The sequence below is a fragment of the Epargyreus clarus genome, unplaced genomic scaffold (assembly GCF_041222505.1).
Source record: "Epargyreus clarus isolate Ecla_fem2 unplaced genomic scaffold, WU_Ecla_fem_2.2 ptg000029l, whole genome shotgun sequence".
In the NCBI taxonomy this organism is placed as follows: domain Eukaryota; kingdom Metazoa; phylum Arthropoda; class Insecta; order Lepidoptera; family Hesperiidae; genus Epargyreus; species Epargyreus clarus.
Window position 1 is genome coordinate 4,922,926 of NW_027332235.1, and position 23,884 is coordinate 4,946,809.

General features: G+C 33.5%; 1 protein-coding gene across 8 annotated transcripts in view; it reads right to left on the minus strand.

Moving 5' to 3' along the window:
• Window positions 1-4,942: 4,942 nt before the first annotated feature.
• REPTOR-BP (REPTOR-binding partner) overlaps window positions 4,943-23,884 on the minus strand; it is a 69,664-nt gene continuing 50,722 nt past the window's right edge. For 5 of the 8 annotated variants that reach the window (XM_073089367.1, XM_073089370.1, XM_073089365.1 and 2 more), the window contains exons 2-4: window positions 16,056-16,194; window positions 15,147-15,268; window positions 4,943-14,701 (exon numbers count right to left, since the gene is read on the minus strand). In XM_073089367.1, coding sequence (XP_072945468.1) covers window positions 14,597-14,701; window positions 15,147-15,268; window positions 16,056-16,194 — 366 coding nt within the window. In that variant the 3' untranslated portion in view covers window positions 4,943-14,596. Of the gene's footprint in view, window positions 14,702-15,146; window positions 15,269-16,055; window positions 16,195-20,575; window positions 20,803-22,705; window positions 22,727-23,884 lie in introns of those variants that run through there. The other 3 variants (XM_073089364.1, XM_073089369.1, XM_073089363.1) reach the window with 3 other exon arrangements.

Consider the following 23,884-nt stretch of genomic DNA (forward strand, 5'->3'; position numbering starts at 1 on the left):
ATCATATGCCTAGACAATAAAGTCAACGTCAACCAATGTCAATGCTACGCCAACGATAACGCTAACGTCAATATCAACACCTAAGCCTTCGCCAACGTCAACCTCACATGCCTACGCATACTATGCAGTGCCGACTTATGCCATTTAACTGCGACAAAATTATATCATTACAACATTTAGTTAAGTTTTCCTGTCACGCATGTTTATGCCCGCACGCATGTATTTAACGCTGCAGTCTCTTCGCGAGCCGCGTGCGTGTACGTATGAAACAATAGGATGCATTGATATAGTGATAGGATCTGGCACGCGTGAGTGGAACCGAATGCAGGCGTACACGCGCGACGAGAAAAACGCTCATAATGTATCTTTACTTCACCCTCAAAGTACTTGAAATAAATGTGAAATGAACTGTTATTTATAATACAAATGTAACAAAACATAAGTCAGAAAATGAATATATACGGGTCTGTAGTCTGAAAATAAATATATAAGGAAAAAATCCAATAAGCCATTATTTAAAATCCAAAAACTTCATCAAACGGCTGCGTTGGCCTTTTAGGATATCGCGAAAAATAAGTATGAAGATTTAAATATATCAAATGCACATAAAATGCTTAAATGTTTTCTGCCTTTATATAGGTAGTTGAAATGGTTTGGGATTCTTGCGTTTTTCAAAACAAAAACCTGGATTTCTTAAGACGCCTGACACTGTGATGTACAGTATCAGATAAGCATGAAAATATGTAACTAAAGATTTTTTATTTGTATATACACATTTATTAAACTTCACAAAAAGAAAGTATTTAAGCTGCACTTAATGTTACATATAGAATTATTTATTTTAATTAAATGAATTGATGTAACACAAGTACGTCATGAGTTGCCCTTGCATTATATATCATGTTAATTACAAAAATATTCCCTTTATGTAACATTACTTATATAATATCGGAGTAGCAGAAGAGCATGCAGTCCACCTGATGTTAAACGGCTACTGCCACACATAGGCATTTGTAATTAACCCCATTTCCTGCATGAGGTCGACCACAGATGCGCCGCTACCCCTGAGGACTATGCTGGAATGTCTCAAAAAGTATGTCTCCCTTACCACACCCTTCAAACCAAACACAACAGCGCTTAACACTGCTGTTTTTAGGAAGAAATAGGTGTGGCGGTGGTGCCGCCGGAGTCGAACCACAGAGGGCTCTACCACCTTTCTACGTGTTGTTTAGAACAAAGCGCCATTTATAAAGAAATATTATTTAAATACCAAGCAAAGAAAAAAATGGCAATGAAAATTAATATATCACCCTTTCCTTTTAAATATAATGAAAATATTAACCTCAGGTTGATGAAACTTAATCTTTTTTAGAATGGATTAATCACACAAGTACGCCAAATTTCTTAAGAATAAAAACTACACTCATGGCCTCAACAGAGATATCTTACAGGTTATAGACACGAACAAGGAGATGTCAGACTAAGCAGACATCTACACTTATCACATGGTATTATTATGCTAAATCTACTTTAGTTAGAGTTATCAGCCCTGCAAACACTATAACTATATAGTTCGCCCTATAACTAGTTACTATATAATATTCAGACGATTATATTATTTATAATATTTTGGCAAATTCAGCTTTTTCTGCAATTTTGTACACCTTATTACCTACTAAATTAAATATTTTTTGTTATATTCTAAAGATAAATATCTTGCTTTAGGGGTAAAATGTTATATAATTATGTTGAAGGCAAAAGAAAAAGGCGGCATTTGATCATATGCCTAGACAATAAAGTCAACGTCAACCAATGTCAATGCTACGCCAACGATAACGCTAACGTCAATATCAACACCTAAGCCTTCGCCAACGTCAACGTCACATGCCTACGCATACTATGCAGTGCCGACTTATGCCATTTAACTGCGACAAAATTATATCATTACAACATTTAGTTAAGTTTTCCTGTCACGCATGTTTATGCCCGCACGCATGTATTTAACGCTGCAGTCTCTTCGCGAGCCGCGTGCGTGTACGTATGAAACAATAGGATGCATTGATATAGTGATAGGATCTGGCACGCGTGAGTGGAACCGAATGCAGGCGTACACGCGCGACGAGAAAAACGCCCATAATGTATCTTTACTTCACCCTCAAAGTACTTGAAATAAATGTGAAATGAACTGTTATTTATAATACAAATGTAACAAAACATAAGTCAGAAAATGAATATATACGGGTCTGTAGTCTGAAAATAAATATATAAGGAAAAAATCCAATAAGCCATTATTTAAAATCCAAAAACTTCATCAAACGGCTGCGTTGGCCTCTTAGGATATCGCGAAAAATAAGTATGAAGATTTAAATATATCAAATGCACATCAAATGCACATCAAATGTTTTCTGCCTTTATATAGGTAGTTGAATTGGTTCGGGATTCTTGCGTTTTTCAAAAAAAAGAACCTGGATTTCTTAAGACGCCTGACACTGTGATGTACAGTATCAGATAAGCATGAAAATATGTAACTAAAGATTTTTTATTTGTATATACACATTTATTAAACTTTCAAAAGAGTCGTCGTACTTTTTGTGGCTTTTTGTCTATGGTTAAAGATCTAAGAGGTTTCCCCCTCTACCCAGACAATTCTCCCGGTGTACTGGCCCAGGCTGCCCCAGGTTCTTCCACCGTTCCAGGAGAAAAAGCTTCCACATGTATTATGGTGTATTAAATAATATTTACGGCGAAGAAAACTAAACAAAAGGAAAAATAACGGTTATATTTCTAATAATTAATTGTATCAGGCGTTACTTTGCTGAAATCCATGCTATTAAGTTAGGATTAAAACTACTTTTCAACAATCCGCAACCAATATGTACTCATATGATGATATATATTTTAATTGCAGTGGGTACCGCTCTCCCTCCCACGAAGGATGCGTGCAGATAAAAGAAATAAAAATATATCTTATACCTTAATTAAATGCTGATATGCTGGATATATGACTTATATATTAATATTTAATACCGCGATTTTCCCTATATGTATAAGAAATCGCTTCATATTATATGCGAATAGTACATTCTTACCAACAATTTCATTTTTCCGCCCTCTGGTTGCGTCATATATACAAGTTTTATATCTAATATTCTACACACTACTACTTTTCACAAGCTATTGGGCACACCTCGGTTCAAATGTACAATTAATAATCCACTGTTCCCATAAATAATGAACTTCAAAATGACGTTTAACAAGAATTGGCAATTAAATTAATTTAAGTATGCAACATAGAGAACTAAACATAAATATATACTATTTGAAACGGTAAAGTAACAAACATGCTAAATATTATTATTTTAATGAAAATATATTGAAAGACCACAACGAAAGATTTTATGAAATATAGAAAATATACTCGTAAAAATATCACTGGAAAAAATAGAAAGAGATTAACGTATGAACCGACAAATAATCCAATTTGCTAACGTCATTTTCGAAGCCATTATAATGGGGCGGGTTATATCTTAAGTACGTTACCTAAAATATTAAAAGTAAATAATATATACGATATAGATACGATATAAGATAAATATGATAACAATAGTAATACGATAGAAAATCAATTTACGTGTAATATTATAATGATAGACTACTCCGTTCGTTTTAAGTTACTCCTTTACTGTTTACATGCGACTCGTATGTCTTCCTTACCCTTCATTCATACACTGTAAGTAGGGTTTCCATTTGTCCGGTCTATTCCAGAATAAACTTTTTGTGTTCCCATCCGGGCTTCAGGAACACTATTTACTTCCAAAGAGAAACCTTACTTAAAACAACAACCTGATGTTAACTGGTGCCTATACCCTAATTGGGATTAGGAAGGGATTGCCATACCTTCAGGTTTCCCCAGATGTTTAATGATGGTGACGCTCAAGTTCTTATTGCGTCTAGGGGAAACCAGAATTAAAATGTTACCAAACTACCTTTGACTGTCACCCATGTAAGTTTTCCTTAGCACAAACAAAAGGCTGTTATGGTCGGTGCCTATAACCATACCCTAAAACTAGGGTTGCAATACTTTCAAGTTTCCCCGAGTTTTTAGTAGTTGTGACGCTCAAGTTGCGTCTAGGAGAAACCAGAATAAAAAGTTACCAAAAAGCTACCTTTGCCTGTCAGTCATTTCAATATTCCTTAGAACAACCAACAAGCATCCATGTGACGTGCGGTGGGAGGTACGTTACCGCATGACACACGAACTAACATAACGAAGAATATCTATTGTAAAAATGTGAGCGTAAGTCATAAGCAGTGATAGCCTGATAGTTAAGAAACTCGGATACGTGTTTAAAACGGTGAAGGAAACCATCGTGAGGAAACGTGAAGTCTACCAATACGCATTTGGCCAGCGCGGTGGACTATGGCCTAATCCTTGTCATTCTTAGAGGAGACCCGTGCCCAGCAGTGGGACAATAATGGGTTGATGACGAGCGTAAGTGACGTCATAACGTTAATCTCCACCAAACTTAAAACAAACGGGAAAGTTTTTTCTTAGCATAATTTTGACCCTATCTTTTTTAGTGAATTTATGCTATTAAGTTGCCAGGTGGCGCTGTTAAGTAATATTATATTTAGAATATTACACTGGTAATAATATATATATTATATAATACTAATACTGCTAATAAAAATTAAATATGGTACTATAATGACGTAATATACGTAAAGAAAGCAATGAAGATTATTTCATAATCTGCTATTAACTTTGTAACGCTTTTTTTCTTTTATATACACATTACTTTGTATTCATAAACACTTTATAAAAAGCAAAATTATATTTAATAAAATTTACCTGAAATGGAAACTGACAAAAAAATATAAAAAAGGGGGCGTTGAAATGGGTTAGTAAATTGAGAATGTTAAAATAATCTAACATATCGAATACGGGTTGAAGTTTATTTTTTTCAAAAACATATAAGTAACAATATGCCAAATCAAACAATTATCTGTAATCACATGTACAGGTGGAATTCTTGTGCAAAGTTAGGGTGTATTCACATTTCTTGCTAGATGTATGACACAAGAAACATTATGGTTAAATTTATAACAGATTTACGCTATATCAAACTCGGTCAAAGTTAAATGAATATCTCATAAGGCACTGACGGTTACAAATAAATTTTCATTTTATGTTTCAATTTTGATGATTCATGTACGAAAACATCGAATGAAGTCCGTCGTATATTAATTTCGTGATTTTGTACTAATAAATTATTTAGATAACTTAATGGAGCAGCGTGGTGGAGTGTGCTCCAAACACTTGCAAGGATGTCTTCGAACCCTATGTCGAATAAGCATTATTATTGATTTTTTTTCGACTAATTTTATATCTTATTTTATTACTTTATGTGAACAAATTCGAATTTTGTAAACAAGAGTAACAGCTTTGCCAAACTTTGGTGATGTAATTGTGGAGTCAGATCTAAAATCCATAGAAATCTTTTTTGATGTAAAACCAGACACCCTAACCACTTTCAAATCCAACCATAACAACAAATGATTTTGACAATGACAGATTTTTGAAAAATGTATCTCTGCAAATCCAGTTAAAATAACATCTATTATTCCTTAATTATTGATTTTGTCACTTTACAACAATATAATTAGACGTACGCTTATATACAAAGCTAAAAGGGCATGCAAATTATTTTTGGTACTTTTTATCTTTTTTATCAAAGCTACACACACACACTCATAGCTACTTATAAAATATATACAATTATACAGCCATTGTTTTTCTTAGCGCTTAACCTAATGTTGGCTATATCGTAAACTTAGAATAATCCTTTAGCGTCCTTAAATAATACTTATAAATTGACTTAACTATCTGAGGTGGATTTATGTAGGTTGTATTAAGTATCTTGATCATTTGACGAAAAGTTATTACACACATATAAAACGTTGTTTTTTCATGGATTACTTTCCTAAACATGATGTATTCGTCATAGTATTTTAAAGACTATCACGACATTATTTATATTACAGTTGAATTATTCCGGCACTGTTTTTGTGTTTTGAAGAGTGATTTGACACTCCTAACTGATGTTAGCTTGAAAAAAGAAAAGTTAGCTCCTACAAAAGGGCATACTGACTATAAGAAAATAGATTTACGCCCGTTATTAATAATTAATCTATCCATTGTTTTGTCTCCAAAAAATGATATTAGACAATTTCTTTATCCTATAAATTGACCAATGTCGATTTTTGTAGGCGTTGATTGGATATAATACTTACAAATAACTGGCGTGAGCGAACAGGAGATGCTTAGTATGCCTATTCAATATGAATAGTAGCAAACAAGATGTCAAATATTTTGTACATACCATGATACACGATACACACACATACTAACATTCACATACGCTTACTCACACTCGTGCAGTCGTTCCTATATCATACAAACTCAAACATACAAGCATAATATATTCCTCGGCGGACACTGACAAAGATTACATTTTACAAACTACGTATATATTTATATATATATGTATATGAATATACAAAAGAGTTAAGTTGATATACATACATATTTAACACACGTAAATCATAAAACGTAGGCTTTAAATATATATTGTAAAAAACAGTGTTAAACATGAATTTTATTGATATTATTAAAACAACCGCTTTCATGAGATTTTCGTATGATATACAGTATAAACTTCAACTATCTGTACCACACTTTCTCTGATGACTTCTCAATATACGCCTAACTGCCCTTACGTCAAACCTCTCCTATCCTAACCCCTACCACACCCCCAATACTACCCAAACGTTACCTTTCTTTCCCTTCCCGCGTCTTCTTTTAAGTAATTAGCTGTTTCTTGCTTACTAGGTTATTGTAATTATCTTGTGTGGTCAAAATGGTTGATGTACTAAGTCGGTTTAACGGTTTGTTTTATGATATCAAACAATTGCCGATGTTTACGTTAAAATTAAATCAAAATAATTAAGTTCGAAATTATTCAAAGTAAAATATAAAACTTTAGTCATATATATATATACTATGTTTTTATACATCTGGAAGCTCAATAGTGCCTCCACCAAGTATATACATACCACATAGAAGATGCAATATGTCTGTTAGTTAGAACCTATGCTAAATGTGCGTAATTTATCTATATAGTAGAATTATAATAGATAGTAAGGTGAAAGTGTTTGTCATTAAGACCGCGAAAGAAACTAAAAACACTTATAAAACTAGACGTACCAATAAAAATAACCTAAGGCGGATTGACGACGAATAAACGCGAAAAAAAGATGTCCATTCTTAAAAAAATATACCAAGCGATACCTAAACAACGACTATTATCCACGTTGAAAATTATAATTAAAAAAGACAAACTAAAAACTAATAATTGAACGCAGGAAGTACAGGGCAACTCAAACACGAATATTGTTTTTGTGTGTTGAATAACGCGAATAAAACAAATATACTTTACAAATACATTAAAAAAATTATATATAAAAAAGTATAGGCACGGTAGGAATGCAAAACTCGCGAAAATTATTTCTACAAAGAATACAATATCTATCATTTTAATTCAGCTTTTAGCGACATTAACTTCCCATCCGTACGCGCCGCGACGAAACTAAATAAAATCATATCAACCATTCGAATCTAATTCACACGTAAACATATTTAAAATAATTAGAAGACCATCAACTAATTTGAAAATACGAGAAGAATATTTAAAGTAAATAAAACAATGAAGTATACTTGTTCGGCTTCATGACAGATGCCTTAAAGGAAAAAAACATAGTAAAATAATATTAATTAAGTAAGAGACAATTACGAAATTATCCAATCAAATATAATTTATATGTAACATGATATGGAAATAACAAAACAGACAATTATAATCATAAAGAAGTAAGTTTAGTTTACCGAACAAACAGCATGACGTCACACCAATGTCCGACGATGCCTGATAATATAAATCAGAAAACGCGCCTAAATAAGTTTTACTTCAGAATGAAACGAAAATTAATTGTTTAATATAACTGAATGCACGCGAACATACCACACATACCACACATCAATGCCAGCCATCCTAGTGGCTTAATTCTAAAGATGTTTACGAACCTTGGTATCTTATATATTCCATCACTGAGGATAATTATATTTACACCTCAGCTCCTTATCTTATCAATAAAAACACTACTAGCGATCAGAGTTCTGGAAGATAACTGAGAATACCATATTTACACCTTAGGGTATTCTAACAATAACACCACTACTTGCGTACATCGATTGAAGCTTGCTGGGGATATTATATTTACACCTCTCAGCGTACCTTAACAACACGTCTACTTGCACACATGTATTTGAAGCCAAACCGAAATATATGTACACTTCGGCGTATTACACTTAAATCTAATTCAAAGTTTATAGTCCTCCGAACCCTACTCGGGTTCAATGTTTACAATATCTAAAATGGAAGGTTTGAACAATATTGATAATATTATTCAGACTTTCCACTTTCCTAGTCAAGAAATATATACAGTTATAAGATTAGTGTAAAAAGTAACTCAAGAAAACGTTAAATTCAAACATTAACATCAAATTATATTAAGAAAAGAAAGATTACTGAAAGTGAATATTAATACCAAAAGACACAAAACTGAACATTAAGTAATAATTTTAATTCAGAGAACTAAATTGAATCACCAAATATATTTAACTTAATTCACGTAAAGAAATATACTTGAACAGAAGACGAAACAAGTGCATAAGTAACTGAATTAACTTGAAATAAATAAAATTAAAATCAATGAATAAATTAAAATCGGAATATGCTTACTGGCCTCCCTATTTTTACTTAATCTACTGGGCCGAGGATTTATATGTACACCTCAGCATACCTTAACAACACGACTACTTGCGTACATTGACTGAAGCTTACCGAGGATAAATATTATATACACCTCGGCATATTAATACTTAACTATACATATCCATATGAAGCCCACATTTTCCTTATTAAGGTATTAATGTACAATGAAGAGATTATCATAGGGTGTTACTCAGGACAAAAGAAAGTCAAACAACATGAATGATGACCATCGAATGAAAGTGTTAGTTTAAAGAAATGTTAAAAGAATATTTTGATGTTTTTTTTTTTATTATTATGAGAACTAGGCTAGAATGTCAAATAATTTAATGCTTATGACAAAAACGTAATGAGAGAGGAAAGAGCCTATAATCTGATGTCAAACGATGCATAGTATAAGTAGAATTAAAGATAAACAATATAATGTTTAAGATCACAAGAATAACACAATCACTACCTTTCAAGTAAAACGAAATGTTACGAAGCATTTTAACAAAAAGTAATTCGAAGTTATCAAATTACTGAGCCCATCGAGCGTACCACCCTGCCTGGTGAAGATTTTAAAATACCCTAAATAAACAACAGCAGCTATCCACTTCAAAAATCATAACGAACAGCAAATAAACTTTAGTTTTCATAGAAAATACAAAAACAGAATTAAAATAATAACAAATATATGACGAAGCACATTAACGAAAAAATAACAAGTTTTCAAGTTGCGGAGCTTCCGAGCGTATCACCTTACCTGGTTAAGTTGTTAAATAATACCAAAAAACCCACAGCAACTATCCACTTGAAATATAAGAAAATAATATGAACAGCGAATTAAACTTAACCTCAAAAAAAGGACAAGATAGATTTGTAAAGTTAGAATACATAAAGAGATATAGGGCAGCATTTAAAATACTGCATTAATTTCAAGAATAAGAGACATGAGAAGAGTAATGATGATAATGATTAAGCTATAAAAATGTTTAACACGTTTCAGAACTTCAAGAAGTAACGGAACGAGAGTACAAAAACTATATTAAAATTATATCCTTTTAAAAACAAATGTAACAAATGCACATTTATCACAAAAAAAAACGAGTTTCGAGTTGCATAGCTTATCGAGCGTACCACCATGCCTGATGAAGTTGTTTTTAACCCAAAAGAACCAATAGCAACCGTCGACTCACAACGAAATTAAACAAAAAATTTAAAAGGTTTACACCCAAAACGAAACAAATACGACAAAATGTGCATTTTAATATAAAAAACATTGAACTTTTAAAGTTGTTGAGCTCATCGAGCGTACCACCCTGCCTGGTGAAGTTGAAAAATACTCCCAAATAACCAACAACAACTGCAATTGTCCATTCGAAATTAAACAAACAACAAATTGAAATTAAAATAACGATTTAGAGAAGTTGCAAAAACGTTTTTACGCTTTCATTAAATTAATTATGGGAAATATTTGATTCAATTGAAATGATGATGACGAAGCTTTTGACGAAGATTAAACATGACACTATATACCCAAGATGATATTTATATCAAATTAAATCGATGGAAAAAATTGTTCTTGAAGTGATGATTTAATGACAATGAGAATGAAATGTTAATTTAATTAACAAGGTACAAAAATATAGATTTTTATCTGGAAGATGCTTACTGGCCTTTTAATATATAAAATTTTTTCTCATATATAACTTATCAATAATATTACTTACTGCTTTTGTTACACATACTTTTCGCCTTAAATTACGTTAAATTCAATTTACAATGTTTAAAGTCATGCTGCCCTTATCTTTTTTTGTATATATGTACAGTTTAACATTTTCATTAGTATTTATGTACAGTGTAATATATACTATGAGAGTACACGACAACACACCTTTAAATGCAAAACTATAATAATAGCTAATGAAACCTATTCTAAATAATAGTCGATCGAGAGGTCAATAGGTTGAAATACATTAAATCCATTTTCATGATTTAATCCTTTTTGATGTTTTAATATAAGTAACAAAATATTACCTTAAGTTTAAAGAAACTAATTGTGAGTTGCACCAACAGACCGTTTAAAGTTTGCGTTAAAGTTAACTATCGCCCATTATTAGTAAACAATCTATCCAAAGTTTTGTCTGCGAAAGAATTATATTTCACAAATTCTTCATCCTAGACCTTGTCAAATTACGATCTTTGGCAGGTAAAAACTTAATAGATTGATTATATCAATAAAGGACCTATAACATTAACTTTGACGATATCGATGGAATGTAACAATTCTGTGTTGCACCCAAGGTACTTGTCATTAACGTCATTTGTGTCACTGTCACCACAATATTAGTTGACATTGACAGATGTGGAAGTTGACAAAAACAATAACTTTAATCGACCGAAGTCGATCAGTTAATGTTAGTTATGACGTCATAACTGTTACTAAAATGGTGCAACCCATAAATTGCTTAGCCGTAGATTTGACGGCTGGTTTGGCGTTTGGCGTTAACGTTAAAGTTACGTGGTGCAACCCTACCGTAATAAAATTCGGTACATGCAAATAAAGTTAAAAAAATAATAAACGCATCTTTGCTACTCGGAAAAGTGTGCAAAGAGATTTCCTGAACCTAGGTACATGATTTTAGATTTTTTTCAAGTTGGTATTAAAAAGCCGTGAGATCTTACTCCTGTGTCGTCGACCCTCAAAAAACATACAACGGAACCTTATAATATTATGTTAGTACTATATATTACAACTAACATTTTCCTTATTTCCACGCCGTAGAGCAATGAAAAAATATACATTTTTACGATTTGGGCTCAATATGAAATATATTTGTATGGCATTAATAACAAAAATAATACAAACAAAATAATTATAAACAATTTCATTGGAGTTTTCGATTATATTTGTTCTATTGTTCTAGTTGTTTAATCAATCGAAGCTGATTTTGCTGGTGCTAATAAATGCAATAGTGTTAATCTCGCATATCATTCACTTGATGTTAAACCTCTCTTTGTCAATAAGTACCTTCTGATCTCTATCAGAAAAACCGCCGGAGTAACACTATGCTTTGACCAATAAAGTATTATTAAATATTTCCCAGTGGAGTTCTTCTGTAATTAGTATTAATAACTGAATGCTTTTATAATAATACATAATAGCCATTAAATGTCGATAATGATGGTGACCAGAAAATCAGCATTGTATTATAGTGCGAGCATTAGTAGAAATATGCCGGTGCTATTAGATGGTTTCTACGAAACCTATAGCAATTTCATATTAATAATTTCCTTCGTATCCATCGAGTAATCTACTAATGCCATTTTCGAACCATAGAAACAAATATAAATTTATAAACCTCCATTGAAAGGAAACAAAAAGGAGAGAACATTACTTAAAATACAAATAATAAACAAACAAAATCTTAGTTTAATGTTATAAAGCAATATAATATAAACAAATTCAATCATAAGAATGACAAAAAACTTAAAATAACATCACGAATGTTGCACAAAATTAACAAAAAAAAAACAATATTAAAAATAATCTTAAAAAATTATATAAACATGTATAGATATCCAATCAGTACTTATCTATTTATACGAATTTCTAATACTATGCTAACTTGGTGTGACCTAAACATGCTCTATCCTTATATGCATAGAAGTTTGAAGAATATGAAGACTGACAGAGAGAATAAGAAATTTATAGTATAAAAGAGAAACTAAATTTAATGCAACTAAATTGTCATCAGCATGAATATGTCACATCAATGTTGCCAGTTAAAAAAACTATGTTTTATCACTCAGTTGACGAGAACACCATCTCAGATGGCCTAATTAAAAAATATACTAAATTATATGCAAAGGTGATTACATATACTTTATATACATCCTGTACGAAACCTGTCCAAGCCTATCCAAATCCTAACAGAAGATTTCGTGTTAACAATAATGTAAAGACCGTTAGACATAAAGAAATATGAATTAGGAAGAAATACAAGATACTATTATGTGGTATATGATTAGCAGAGGACGTACACGGTCGTTTCTCAAGCAGGAATAAATTTGGATACATCGTTAAATATGCAGTGAGCGATCATATTACACAGAACAAATCAAGTAAATGTAATATACAGAGCTTATACACTAGACGTCCAGCGTCCGTGTTAGAAATAAACTGTTGTATTCAGGGAAAATTACTTGATAAAAGTAAAAGAAAAAAAGAAACAGTAACATAAGTGGATGGCAGAAGTTGCCACACCATGACAGCAATTTCTGCCGGATTAGGGGTCGTGCAACGAACCAAATTCGAAATTACAATGCAAATAGGCGAAATAAAACTTTAAAAAAGTATTGTCAAAGTATTTCAGGTTAAATAGCAAAAAACAAAATATAACCTTATACCAAGAATGGTTAAAATAAAAACCAATAGCAAAGGAATCAAAATAATCAGTAATATATTTACATTTACAGCAACTGTGTTCAATACGAGGGAACGAAAAAAATACTTGATCCTGGTAATTGATCTGTATGCTTGATGCCTTGGATGTTGAAATGACATTCGACTAATTCCTTGTAAATATGTATGGCTCAAGTACGACCGTGCCTCTAATAATATCCTGCGCTTCTTTTTCAGTATTTTAAAAATACATGTTATCTTAAAATGACTTCTTTATCACTAACAATCTCATTTGTTCAACACGAAACCAAATCACGCCTGCAAATGTTTGTATGCATTTTGTAGATGTTCAAACACATTCGAGTGCAATCCGTCAAATATTTACAACTGTGCTCCCCATCCCTCTAAAATCTAAAGACGTTTTAAAGACACTAATAGGAGTTCTAGTGAAGAGAGAAGAGATTTTTTTGTGTTTTTCTCTTTTTTGTCACTACTAAAGCGTCACATCAAAACTTTAAAAATAAAACCATAACATCAAACACGCAATGTATGATGTAAAATTAAAATCCACTTGTGTATAAACATCCTTATAGGATTAAATAATCATAAAATTAGTGATATAAAAATAAGTTATTTTAAACGTTTTACGAAAATAACATAATATATAAATATACAACTCTTATATAGATCCAAAAATAATTCCTTAGTCCCTGACCCTAGTAGTCTGTACACTTAAAACGAAGCATTTCACCAAGTCGTGTCCTGTAAGGTAACGCTTACATTCGTAAAACTAATGATTAAATCAATTAAAAATTAAAAATAAAACTATATCAAAGAGGTTAACCTATATCGAAAATGTTTAACATAATAACTTTATGCATTCTTAATCTGAATAAAAAAAACTTAAGTAAATATAAAATGTTAGGATATCACTTACATATTACAAAACAGTATAAAATTTTGAAAATGTCTCCAAAAATAGCCTCTATTTCAGGCATAATAATTTTGCCGAAAGCAAATCACTAAGTGGTAGGATAGAAGTTAGGTATAAAAACTGGACTACAGTCGTAACTTAAATTTAGGACGAAGATTTCATGACAGTTAGTGTCTTCTTCCTGTCTCCGCTGTTAAATTCGTTAATTCCGATCCGAGAGAAGTGTAGAAAATTTCGTAAAAAACTTGGGTTCCGTGAGTTCCATGAAAATTTCTTAGAGAAGTAGAAGAATATAAAAGGGTTGAACACTAACTACTAGGCGAACATATTATGCCTGAAGCAGCAAAGTGTTACCTCCTGGGACATTTGTCGGCGGGAGGACGTTCAGAACTTGGCGTCCTCCTGCTTCACCACTCCGATTTCCTGCATCATCACATCCAGACCCTCCGGCATCCGACCCTGATCGAGCTCCAGATTCCATTTGTAGTACTGAAAATAATAATAAACCTGTTAAAAAGCTGGTCAATTCTACGGTATGGTAGTAGGGTAGTGTAGAAGTGAATTGGATTTGAAGGTGTACCCTCTGTGGTTCGACTCCGGCGGGACCACCGCCTCACCTATGTTAAGCACTGCTTTGTTTAAAGGGTATGGAAGCTTAGTGCTTAGGGGTAATGGCGCATCTGTGGCCAACCTCCGGCGGAAATATAATCTTCTCGGGGATCGATTCGATGTTCTAGGGTTTCAGTAGCCATTTACCATCAGGTGGACCGCATACTCATTTTCTAAATTCTAGATTCTTAAGCTGTATGTATATGCAATCAATTAAATTTTTCAATTTCGAAAGATGAATAAAATTAACAAAATGCTTTGTTGAATTCTTGAAACCTGCTTAAAGTGGCAGCATTATTTTAAAATATGAATAGTGTTTTCTTACCTTATCCAATTCCTTCCTCAATGTCAGCACAGCGCGTTCGCGGTCCGCGACCAGCTCCTCCAAGTATTGGTATCGGAGCTTCTTCCTCGCGCGGCACTCACGCGCCGACTGCCTACTCCGCTCTGAAAACGATCATCAAGATCATCTACCTACTCTCACGAAAATACGTTATCCGTATCAATAGGGTATTAGCGACTATTCAAATCCATCAGATAAAAGATCAGTACAATATGATCTCAAACTCGATTTCGCGCATAATGCGCATCTGCACGATCAGTTAACCTTGAAGGTTAACAAGACACTCTTTTATATTTGCAACGGACCTTCCCTCTGAATCCCTGATTTGAATAACAATGTACAGACAGTAATTATAGTCTTTTATTCGCCTGCCTGTGTGTTACTAACAGAAAATATTACGTTATAAGTTGTGAGCGTTCCATTTTTAAAGGGGGACGTCAATTCCACTGCTTTTATCGCTTTGTTCCATTAAGTTGTTACGAGTCTGGCTGACCTGATATCGTTCTTATTATTTTTGTTATAGGACACCATTGGCCTCGCTTGCACACCATAAACATTCCAAGAGAAACCGAGCGTGACAGTTTTCAATACAATCACGTCATTACTTGGAAATATAGACCGTGAATTTATGTTATTGTGTGACCACTGACTGGTTTCTCGATGTTCCTTCATTGTTTTCAGGGAAAAGTCTGTCACTCTCTAATTATAGTAACTCTATCTTTTATAAATCTTATAGAATGCTTCAGTTTTGTCGTTTTTGTGTTACAAGGAGACAGTTCACTGATGAACCCCCTTCTTCAATCGGTACATCGTCATTGGCTTCACGACAACCAGAAAACCTTCCTGCATATGACATTATACAAAAAGTGAACGTTCATAAAGTTAACTCACCCAACTTCGCCTTCATATCCTGTTTGTCCAGCTGCGCCTTCCTGCCAGGCCTGCGCCCGCGCTTGCCGCTCTCGCGCCGCTCCCCGCCCTCCACGCCGGACGCCCCCGTCGAACCGTACGCGCCTCCGCCCAGGGATTCCTGATGACAAAGAAACATTCCGTTTGAATAAACAAGAACTTTCTAGAAAATTTCTAGCTAGCCTGCGCATGTATTTTTTTATTCAACATTTACAATACATTAGCTCGATTCAGTCCGTAATAATGTAAGTCTTTTTCACACGAGAATCAAGTATTGCCACGGCCACAATAACATACACATATTTCAATAGTTCTAAATAAAACTGGAGTCCAACCTGAAGTCTAAGTTTGAGAGCCAGACCAAAGTATAATCGTAAAGACATCTACCACTCTGACCACGGCTACCACTAACATGTATTCTCCTAAATCATTATCAAACGTAAATATGGTTCATTCAGTAGAGCGATAAGTCAATTGACAATGTTCTAAATGCAGCTCGACATTCGACGATTCACACCTGACGTGACAGAGTGACGATTGCCAAATTCGTGAATGACCGTCGCGTCGAACGAAAATTCAGAAGTTAATTCACATTCGAATATTTTGGGGCTATACTATTTCGAGATCGTTCTCCTCTTCGCACTTTTGCAACTACTGGATCTATTTCTACCTTGAGTTGTTGTATTACCTACATATCCATGCAACCATGAATAAAGCCCTGACACACATCTTCTGTAACTTCATTGTCTATATCAATATAAACTGAAGAATCCCATAGCGAAATTGCGTTTTTTCATAGTTAAGGTTTGAAATATTTAATAGATGTTCTAGAAATCGAAAATTGAGTATCAAAAACAATAATTTCAACCAGATGAAACTAGCAGATACAAGAATATTTCCAACTCAATAACGATAATTCTCTAGATCATGTGAACAAAATAAGTACTTTGCACATCAAGCAGCCAAAAGGCAATGACATTTTTAATTAAACTCCAAGAAACCTATTTGTCATCGACCACAACTCGTTAAATAGACTGATTGAACAGATCGATAAAGCTAAGGACACACCGTCCACCTTTAATTAGCGCGAACGTTTTAGACTTTATTCAAAACGATGAAAATATCAACTATGTAAGTTGAACCTACTCGTATTTCTTGGACGTACGATGACGACACAGTATATGTAAAAAATACGAAAATATATGGACCTTTTTCTCTCATAGGAAGATAAGATAATACATATTGTTTTCGATAAAGGTGAAATAATTAAATTTGAAATTTTCTTAAAAATAAAGTTACAGTTATCCAGGGTCGGTGGTGGCGGTAAACGTTCGGTCATAATAATTATCCCGTTATTTGAATATTTCATTAAATTTAATAGTGCAGTGGTAGCATAAACGAATGCAATAAAATCCTCTTTATGAGCTAATAAATATAAGAACCGAACAAACAGACACGACGGTGTCAACGCACTGGTAATTGCGATATTAGTCAACGTGTCAATATGACATTGTCTGTTGTGCGCAGCGCGAGCACTCCCTCACGGATGCGCTTGCGCATATACTGAACACGGTTTTTCAATTTATCGCAGGAAATATGTGATATATTTTCGAGGTTTGGATATATATTACATGACTCTACTTTTTATTTATATCTAGAAAAGAAACTCGCATTTTAATCATTTCAATTACAACATTGGAACAGCAAAATATATGTCATCAAAATATAACATATATTTTCTGTATTTATTACATATGCCGATACAATGTAACAAAAAATATATAATTATTTTAAGAAACACAGAGAGTTACTTCCATTTAATCAGTTATTTAGATAATGGTTACATGGAACTGCCCTGGAATAATTGGAATCAATTGATCAACAATAACAATAGAAAACAGAGGTCATATAACAATTTGCGCTTAAATCGTAATTTTAAGAGACTTAATATGAGAGTAGAAGGGCGTTTTCGATTCGGTTTTATTTTATCAAAATAAATTCTTATTACAGCTTATCAAACTCCGAGAACCCATTCCAAGGGAAAGCTGTGCTTTAAAAATCACACGTGCACATGTTTACAATAAGTTATCAGCGCTGACGAAGCGAAGTCACGAACAATAGTTTAGTGTGAGCAAATATAGAATTATCTAGACCCGAGTGTGCACAAGTTGCTCATTCATCAGTAAATTGACCATAACAACAAATATGTGTCGGTCGTTTCGCGTATATGCAAATAAAAGGATTATTCGAATGTGTATACGTTCCTTTTACAGTGTTTGGTAACATAAAAACAACTTTTTGATTGTATTTGTAGTACGTGCTTAGCGTTAAGCGCTATTTAAAACGCAGTAAAGTAAAACTTTATGCTTTGCAGTAATTAGCCTACATTAATATTCTTATTGGCAACTCAATATTATTATGTGTGTCAAATATAAGTAGCCATAGTTCGCAAAACTCTTGTAGTGTCCTTTTGAAAGGACATTTAAAGTGACAAGAACAATTTTGACAAAAAATATTTTTTCCAATGAAAATTTTGCTATTTCAATGGCAAAAAATTAAACATTTTATTTAAAATAAATATAAATAGTTTACTATAATATAATAATTCAACTCTAAATCACATGCGACTAGAGTGATTCAGACCTATTCTTTACTAAGGTCAGTTGTCAAGATTATGTGTTGACGTGCAGTCCGACTGTAGTCTCTACACATACACACTAAGATCCTACTGCACGATTTTAACATTTCTATTTCTTCAAAATATATTTTAAATAATTATTATTTTCAAAGGATTGCCATTTAAAACATCTACGCAAGCTCTCATCTACCCTAATACAATTTTGAATATCTGAGCAAAAGAAATCTGAGTAAAAAGCAGACATTGTATATATCGCATAATTTATCTCGTTTTGTAATTTAAACTAAATTCTAAAGGAGAGCTCCGTTTTCAATTCAATTTTTTCAAGTTAATATTTCCTTACTTTTTCCCCAATATAATTATTTTCGTAAGCAAAAACGTGAAAATGTCAATTATATGATAATTATTCAATATCATTACGATTGTCATACTCTTATTTTTTAATCTGTAATAAGGTTTCCTTGTTAATTATGTATCGTCGCTCCGAAAGTTGATGACATCATTGAAGTCGATCGACCAAACAGAGCTGCATAGGCGCATGTCTCAAGAGTATTGCATATAAGACCATATTGAGTTTGAATCTCAGGTTTAAAGTCATAAAAACATATATAGAAAGCTTCAATTGATTTGGTTCAATCTTCAATCGTATATTGAAGATTATTTGTGTTTTGGAAATGTAAAAATGACGTATTTTGAAAAGTGAAAGATGTGTTTTCAGGTTTTTGTACTTTTGCGTTTGTTTACCAATCAAAATATTCTAATACCACCAAATTGAATTCGATTTGCATTACTTGTTGGGATTTTAACTAACTACAATATATTTAAGGTATTTATCATTCGACATAATAAACTTACGAGTAAAGACAATTGAGTATATTTCCCACACAAGCCCTAACGATATTGAAGGGAAAGTTTGTGATTTATTACAAGAGCCCGGATCCTTATTAAGTCCCAGTCCTGTAAATTCAACTGATCCCGAATTGCAACGTGAGAGTATTAGTAATGACGTCATGACATAACTGCGCAAGCGCATTGAGTTGCATCGCCTTACTTTTTTTTATTTCGTTAAAATTTAAATAAAAAGGTTATGATAGATTTATCTTTTAAAGTCTAATTAAGAGTAGATAAATATTCAACTTTGATTTAACATTGAATAGTAAAAAATAATAGTATCATGGGGATCTAGAAATTATTTCTATCAGTACAAAATAACTAATCAACGCGTTGGTCTTTAAAATTCATATGTAGTTACTGTTAAATTATGTTTACGAATAACATTCTTATCAAATGAACAAAGCTAAATTTTTAGACAGATTATTCTGAAAGTTTATTATTGAGGGTTATTTTTTAGTATTAATACAAAAGTAAGAATTTATAAGGAATAATTATCATGAAAAACTGGTACCACTAATAAAGAACAAAGTTTAAAAATTATTGTTTACTAAATATTATCTGCATTATTCGATGATCATTAAAAAAATAGGAAATACTTCAAATGACTACATCTGTTATGAATACAGTAGCCGTAGATGATAGTCATAGGAATATTTACGTGTTAGCAACAGAACAATGTAACAATGTTATTTCCATCAAACATTGTAGGAAATACGCAGTTACCACTGTTTCTCGGATAGCAACAAAAGCCGGCGAAACAAGCGGCCGAACTGCGTCGTACGCTCGCGACTCGCGTCAACCGATGCTCAATATTATGCGGCGTAGTAACTGTCAATTCATAACCTAAAATAAATCACCTTCAGTCGTTTGTTGCGTTGTAAACGCGTATATTTTTTATACCGGCGGATATAAAGCACTGTTACGTGAATGTTTTCTCACAGGAATCCAGTAAGACATGAGTATTACTCACTGTTAGAGCGCCAGTGTACGGCCCGTGTCCGCCTTTCAGCCTGCCTCGACACACACTGAACCGTCGGGGACGCGGCGCGCACAACGATCGCTCAAGCATTCACTCGTTCTTCTTTTTTTAAAAACAAAACATCGAACGTAATGGTGTACAAACGCAATGTTTTCACAATGCACGAGCCACGATGAATGATACAGTACAAAAGTAAGAACGCCCGCCGGTTGGGAACGTGTCGCAACGTCGTATTGTACTCCTCCCCACCTTGGATTATATGACCTTATCGTTTGACTGCACTCGGTTACAACGAATGCAATATATATCTACAGTTGATGGTATTGTTGGTGTAAGTTAAATATCGCGTAATTTTGCACAATCTTCAAAAATATTTGGCTAAAGTGTTAGACATTATCACTATACAGTACTGAGCCGTTCGTACTGTGCAGTCGACATTCCACTTTCATCGCGAAAAAAATATCAAATCATTAATGATAAATATTTTTCAAAGTCATAATAATACGTAATACAACAAAACAACCAAATTTATAATCGCACTATGATACGTAAACACATTTTGTCATAAATAAACAATGAATGTAGACTGATAAGTCTAATCAGATACAAATCTAAACCGGCATCGATATGTTCCGTACACTATCGATGAATTTCAAACATATTTTTTTCGTTTCACAAACTAAATATGACCTTATGCTGAAAACAAAACTGATTTGGTTAACAGAAATCCTGTTCAAAATACAGCTGTGAAACGAACGACGCAATAAACTGTCATCGATGTCCTTTTTAAAATTCAATACAAAAACGTGTCCTTTAGAAATCCTACAAAACAATCGGGAAGGTCGATTCAATAATAATGTGATCGCGTTATATAATCGGTATTACGACGAAGTGTTTAGATTTGAAGGGCGCATTTCGTTTTCGTATTCCCAGTATTGCGTAGTTAATCCGTTGCTATGCCGTGTAATAACTGCGTAGATGATAGCCTAGGTCGGCGCAGACTTATCGCGGTTAGCCGCGCGAGTACTTTAGTACGAGTGAACGTGAATGAGTCATTTCACTTTCCAGTTTTTATAATGAATTTATTTTATTTGTTGGTGTAGCTATTTAAATGTAAAAAGCGGGTTTTTAACCGCAAAAAATAAAATTATGAAAATGACTGAAACCAATCACTATCTTCTTCGGGTCATATTGGTCGGTTTTTCATTTTTCATGAAAAAAGTAAGGGTTATATAAAAATTAAATTGTTTTTCTAGTGACTTTTACGTAAAATGGTAAGTTTTACATTTTTATGTTCTCTGAGAAGTATTTCCGAATATGTAAAAGTCGTCAAATGATTTGATTAGTTTATTTTGACTTAAATAATCAAGTACTAGCAGCAGCCGCGATAAAAAACTCAGGACTCCTTTTAATTAATTTATATATAACGCCATAATTATAATTACTTGGGGTTTTAAATTATTCGACATTTAGATTAACTCCGTAGTTCCTTTTGTTTTATAATATGTTACATATTAATCTTAAAACCCAATACAAATTAAAATATTTTAAATATAACGCGGCGAGCTAACTTTGTGTATAAGTAATATGAAAAAGTAACCACCGAAAATTCAGATGACTCAATAGCATTTAGAGTGTAAAGCTCGGAATGACTTCAGTATTTAATTAAATAGCCAGAGAGAAGTTATTGCAATTGACCAGTTCAAAAACCAATAAGAAATAAAATTAATATTAGTACATCCGAAATTTGTGTAATGATACAATTATTACCTTAGCTTCCGTTAACTTAAATCGACTATCCGTTATGGGACGAGTCGCAAAACGAGACCTTGAACAAAGGCAGCCCGGGCAGGTGCATTATCGATTGGCGCATGTCAAATGCGTTTGCGACGGAGGCGGCGGGGAGGTGGGGGGTTATACCCCACATCCCAGGAAACCTAACATTCCCTACACCAGATTCTATAGTATATAGACTCATCATTAAAATACAGATATGTTACGTATTAACAAAAAAATATAATTAAATTCACATCTTCAATGAAAATTAGATGATAAGTATTAAACGATAAAGTTAAATGATAAAAATAAAATAACAAAATTATTACAGTTGAGTACACTCACCGTCATCTGTAGAAAACATTGTAAATTTGCAAGATCATTATGACACAACAATTCTAATCACAATATAAAATGTCACTCGTCACGAGTTCATCTTTACACAGTCAGATAGAAAATGACACATTGGCTGGGGTTCCGGGAGGAACTGCCAGGGTGGGGGTGGGGTAATCTAGACCTAGTGCGCATGTTCAGTTGACCAGTACTCCGCCTAGAAAGGGGGTAGAGTGTCAATTGCGTCGGTGCCGACGGGTGTATGGGGGGAGGAAATGGGAGACGGGGGCTCGCAGTCTCTATTAAAATCATCTATATCTGTTGAATGCACTACGTATGTACCGTTGGTAATAAATCAATACCGCCTTGGATTGTTCCAGTCTTTCGTGCCACAGAGTATCGCTAAGTTTACAAAGATTGTACATAAGACTGAAGCAGTCTATCAATTTTAAGCAACGATAAGTAGACGTTTGGACTTTTATTACTGTTACGTTTACCCGGGCAGTTGCATTATCGATTGACGCATGTCATACGAGCTTCAGGTGAAGCGAGGGGAGTGGGCGGCTCGTACGGATGACCAGAGCAAAATTACGATATTTATACATTTCTGAGGAATTGTACTCAGTTAAGAAAATTCAGATGACCTAATGGTATATAAGGAAATATTGTGAAAATATATGTAAAAAAATACTATAACTAAAATACTTTATGTCCTAACACTTACCCTGATCTGCAGAAGGCATTGAGAATTGACAAAGTAATCACAACATAACTATTAACCAACATGGATTATAACAGAGTACCACGAGAGAGCGTGTTACTGTTTGGACCGACCGCGGGAGACTGATCTCACCGATAGGGGTTCTGGAATATGCCAGGCGGAGGTGAAGGGTGGGGGTGGGTAAATCTAGACTTGGTGCGCATGTACAGACGACCTGGGATCCTCACGTGCCGAGGCGAGGTTGCGGGGGAGGGAGGGAGGTAACGTCGGCGGCGAGTGGGGTGCAGGTATGAAGCAGGCGAAGGGAGGTCTCACCATCTATCAAATATGTATGTTGAATGCAACTGCGCATGTATCAGACAGTATAAATCAATATCGTCTGATTATTCCAGCTTGGTGTATGCCACAAGGCGTGGCATAATATTTCAATTTAAATGTTTAAGTTATTTTTTGCAATGATGTGAACTGAG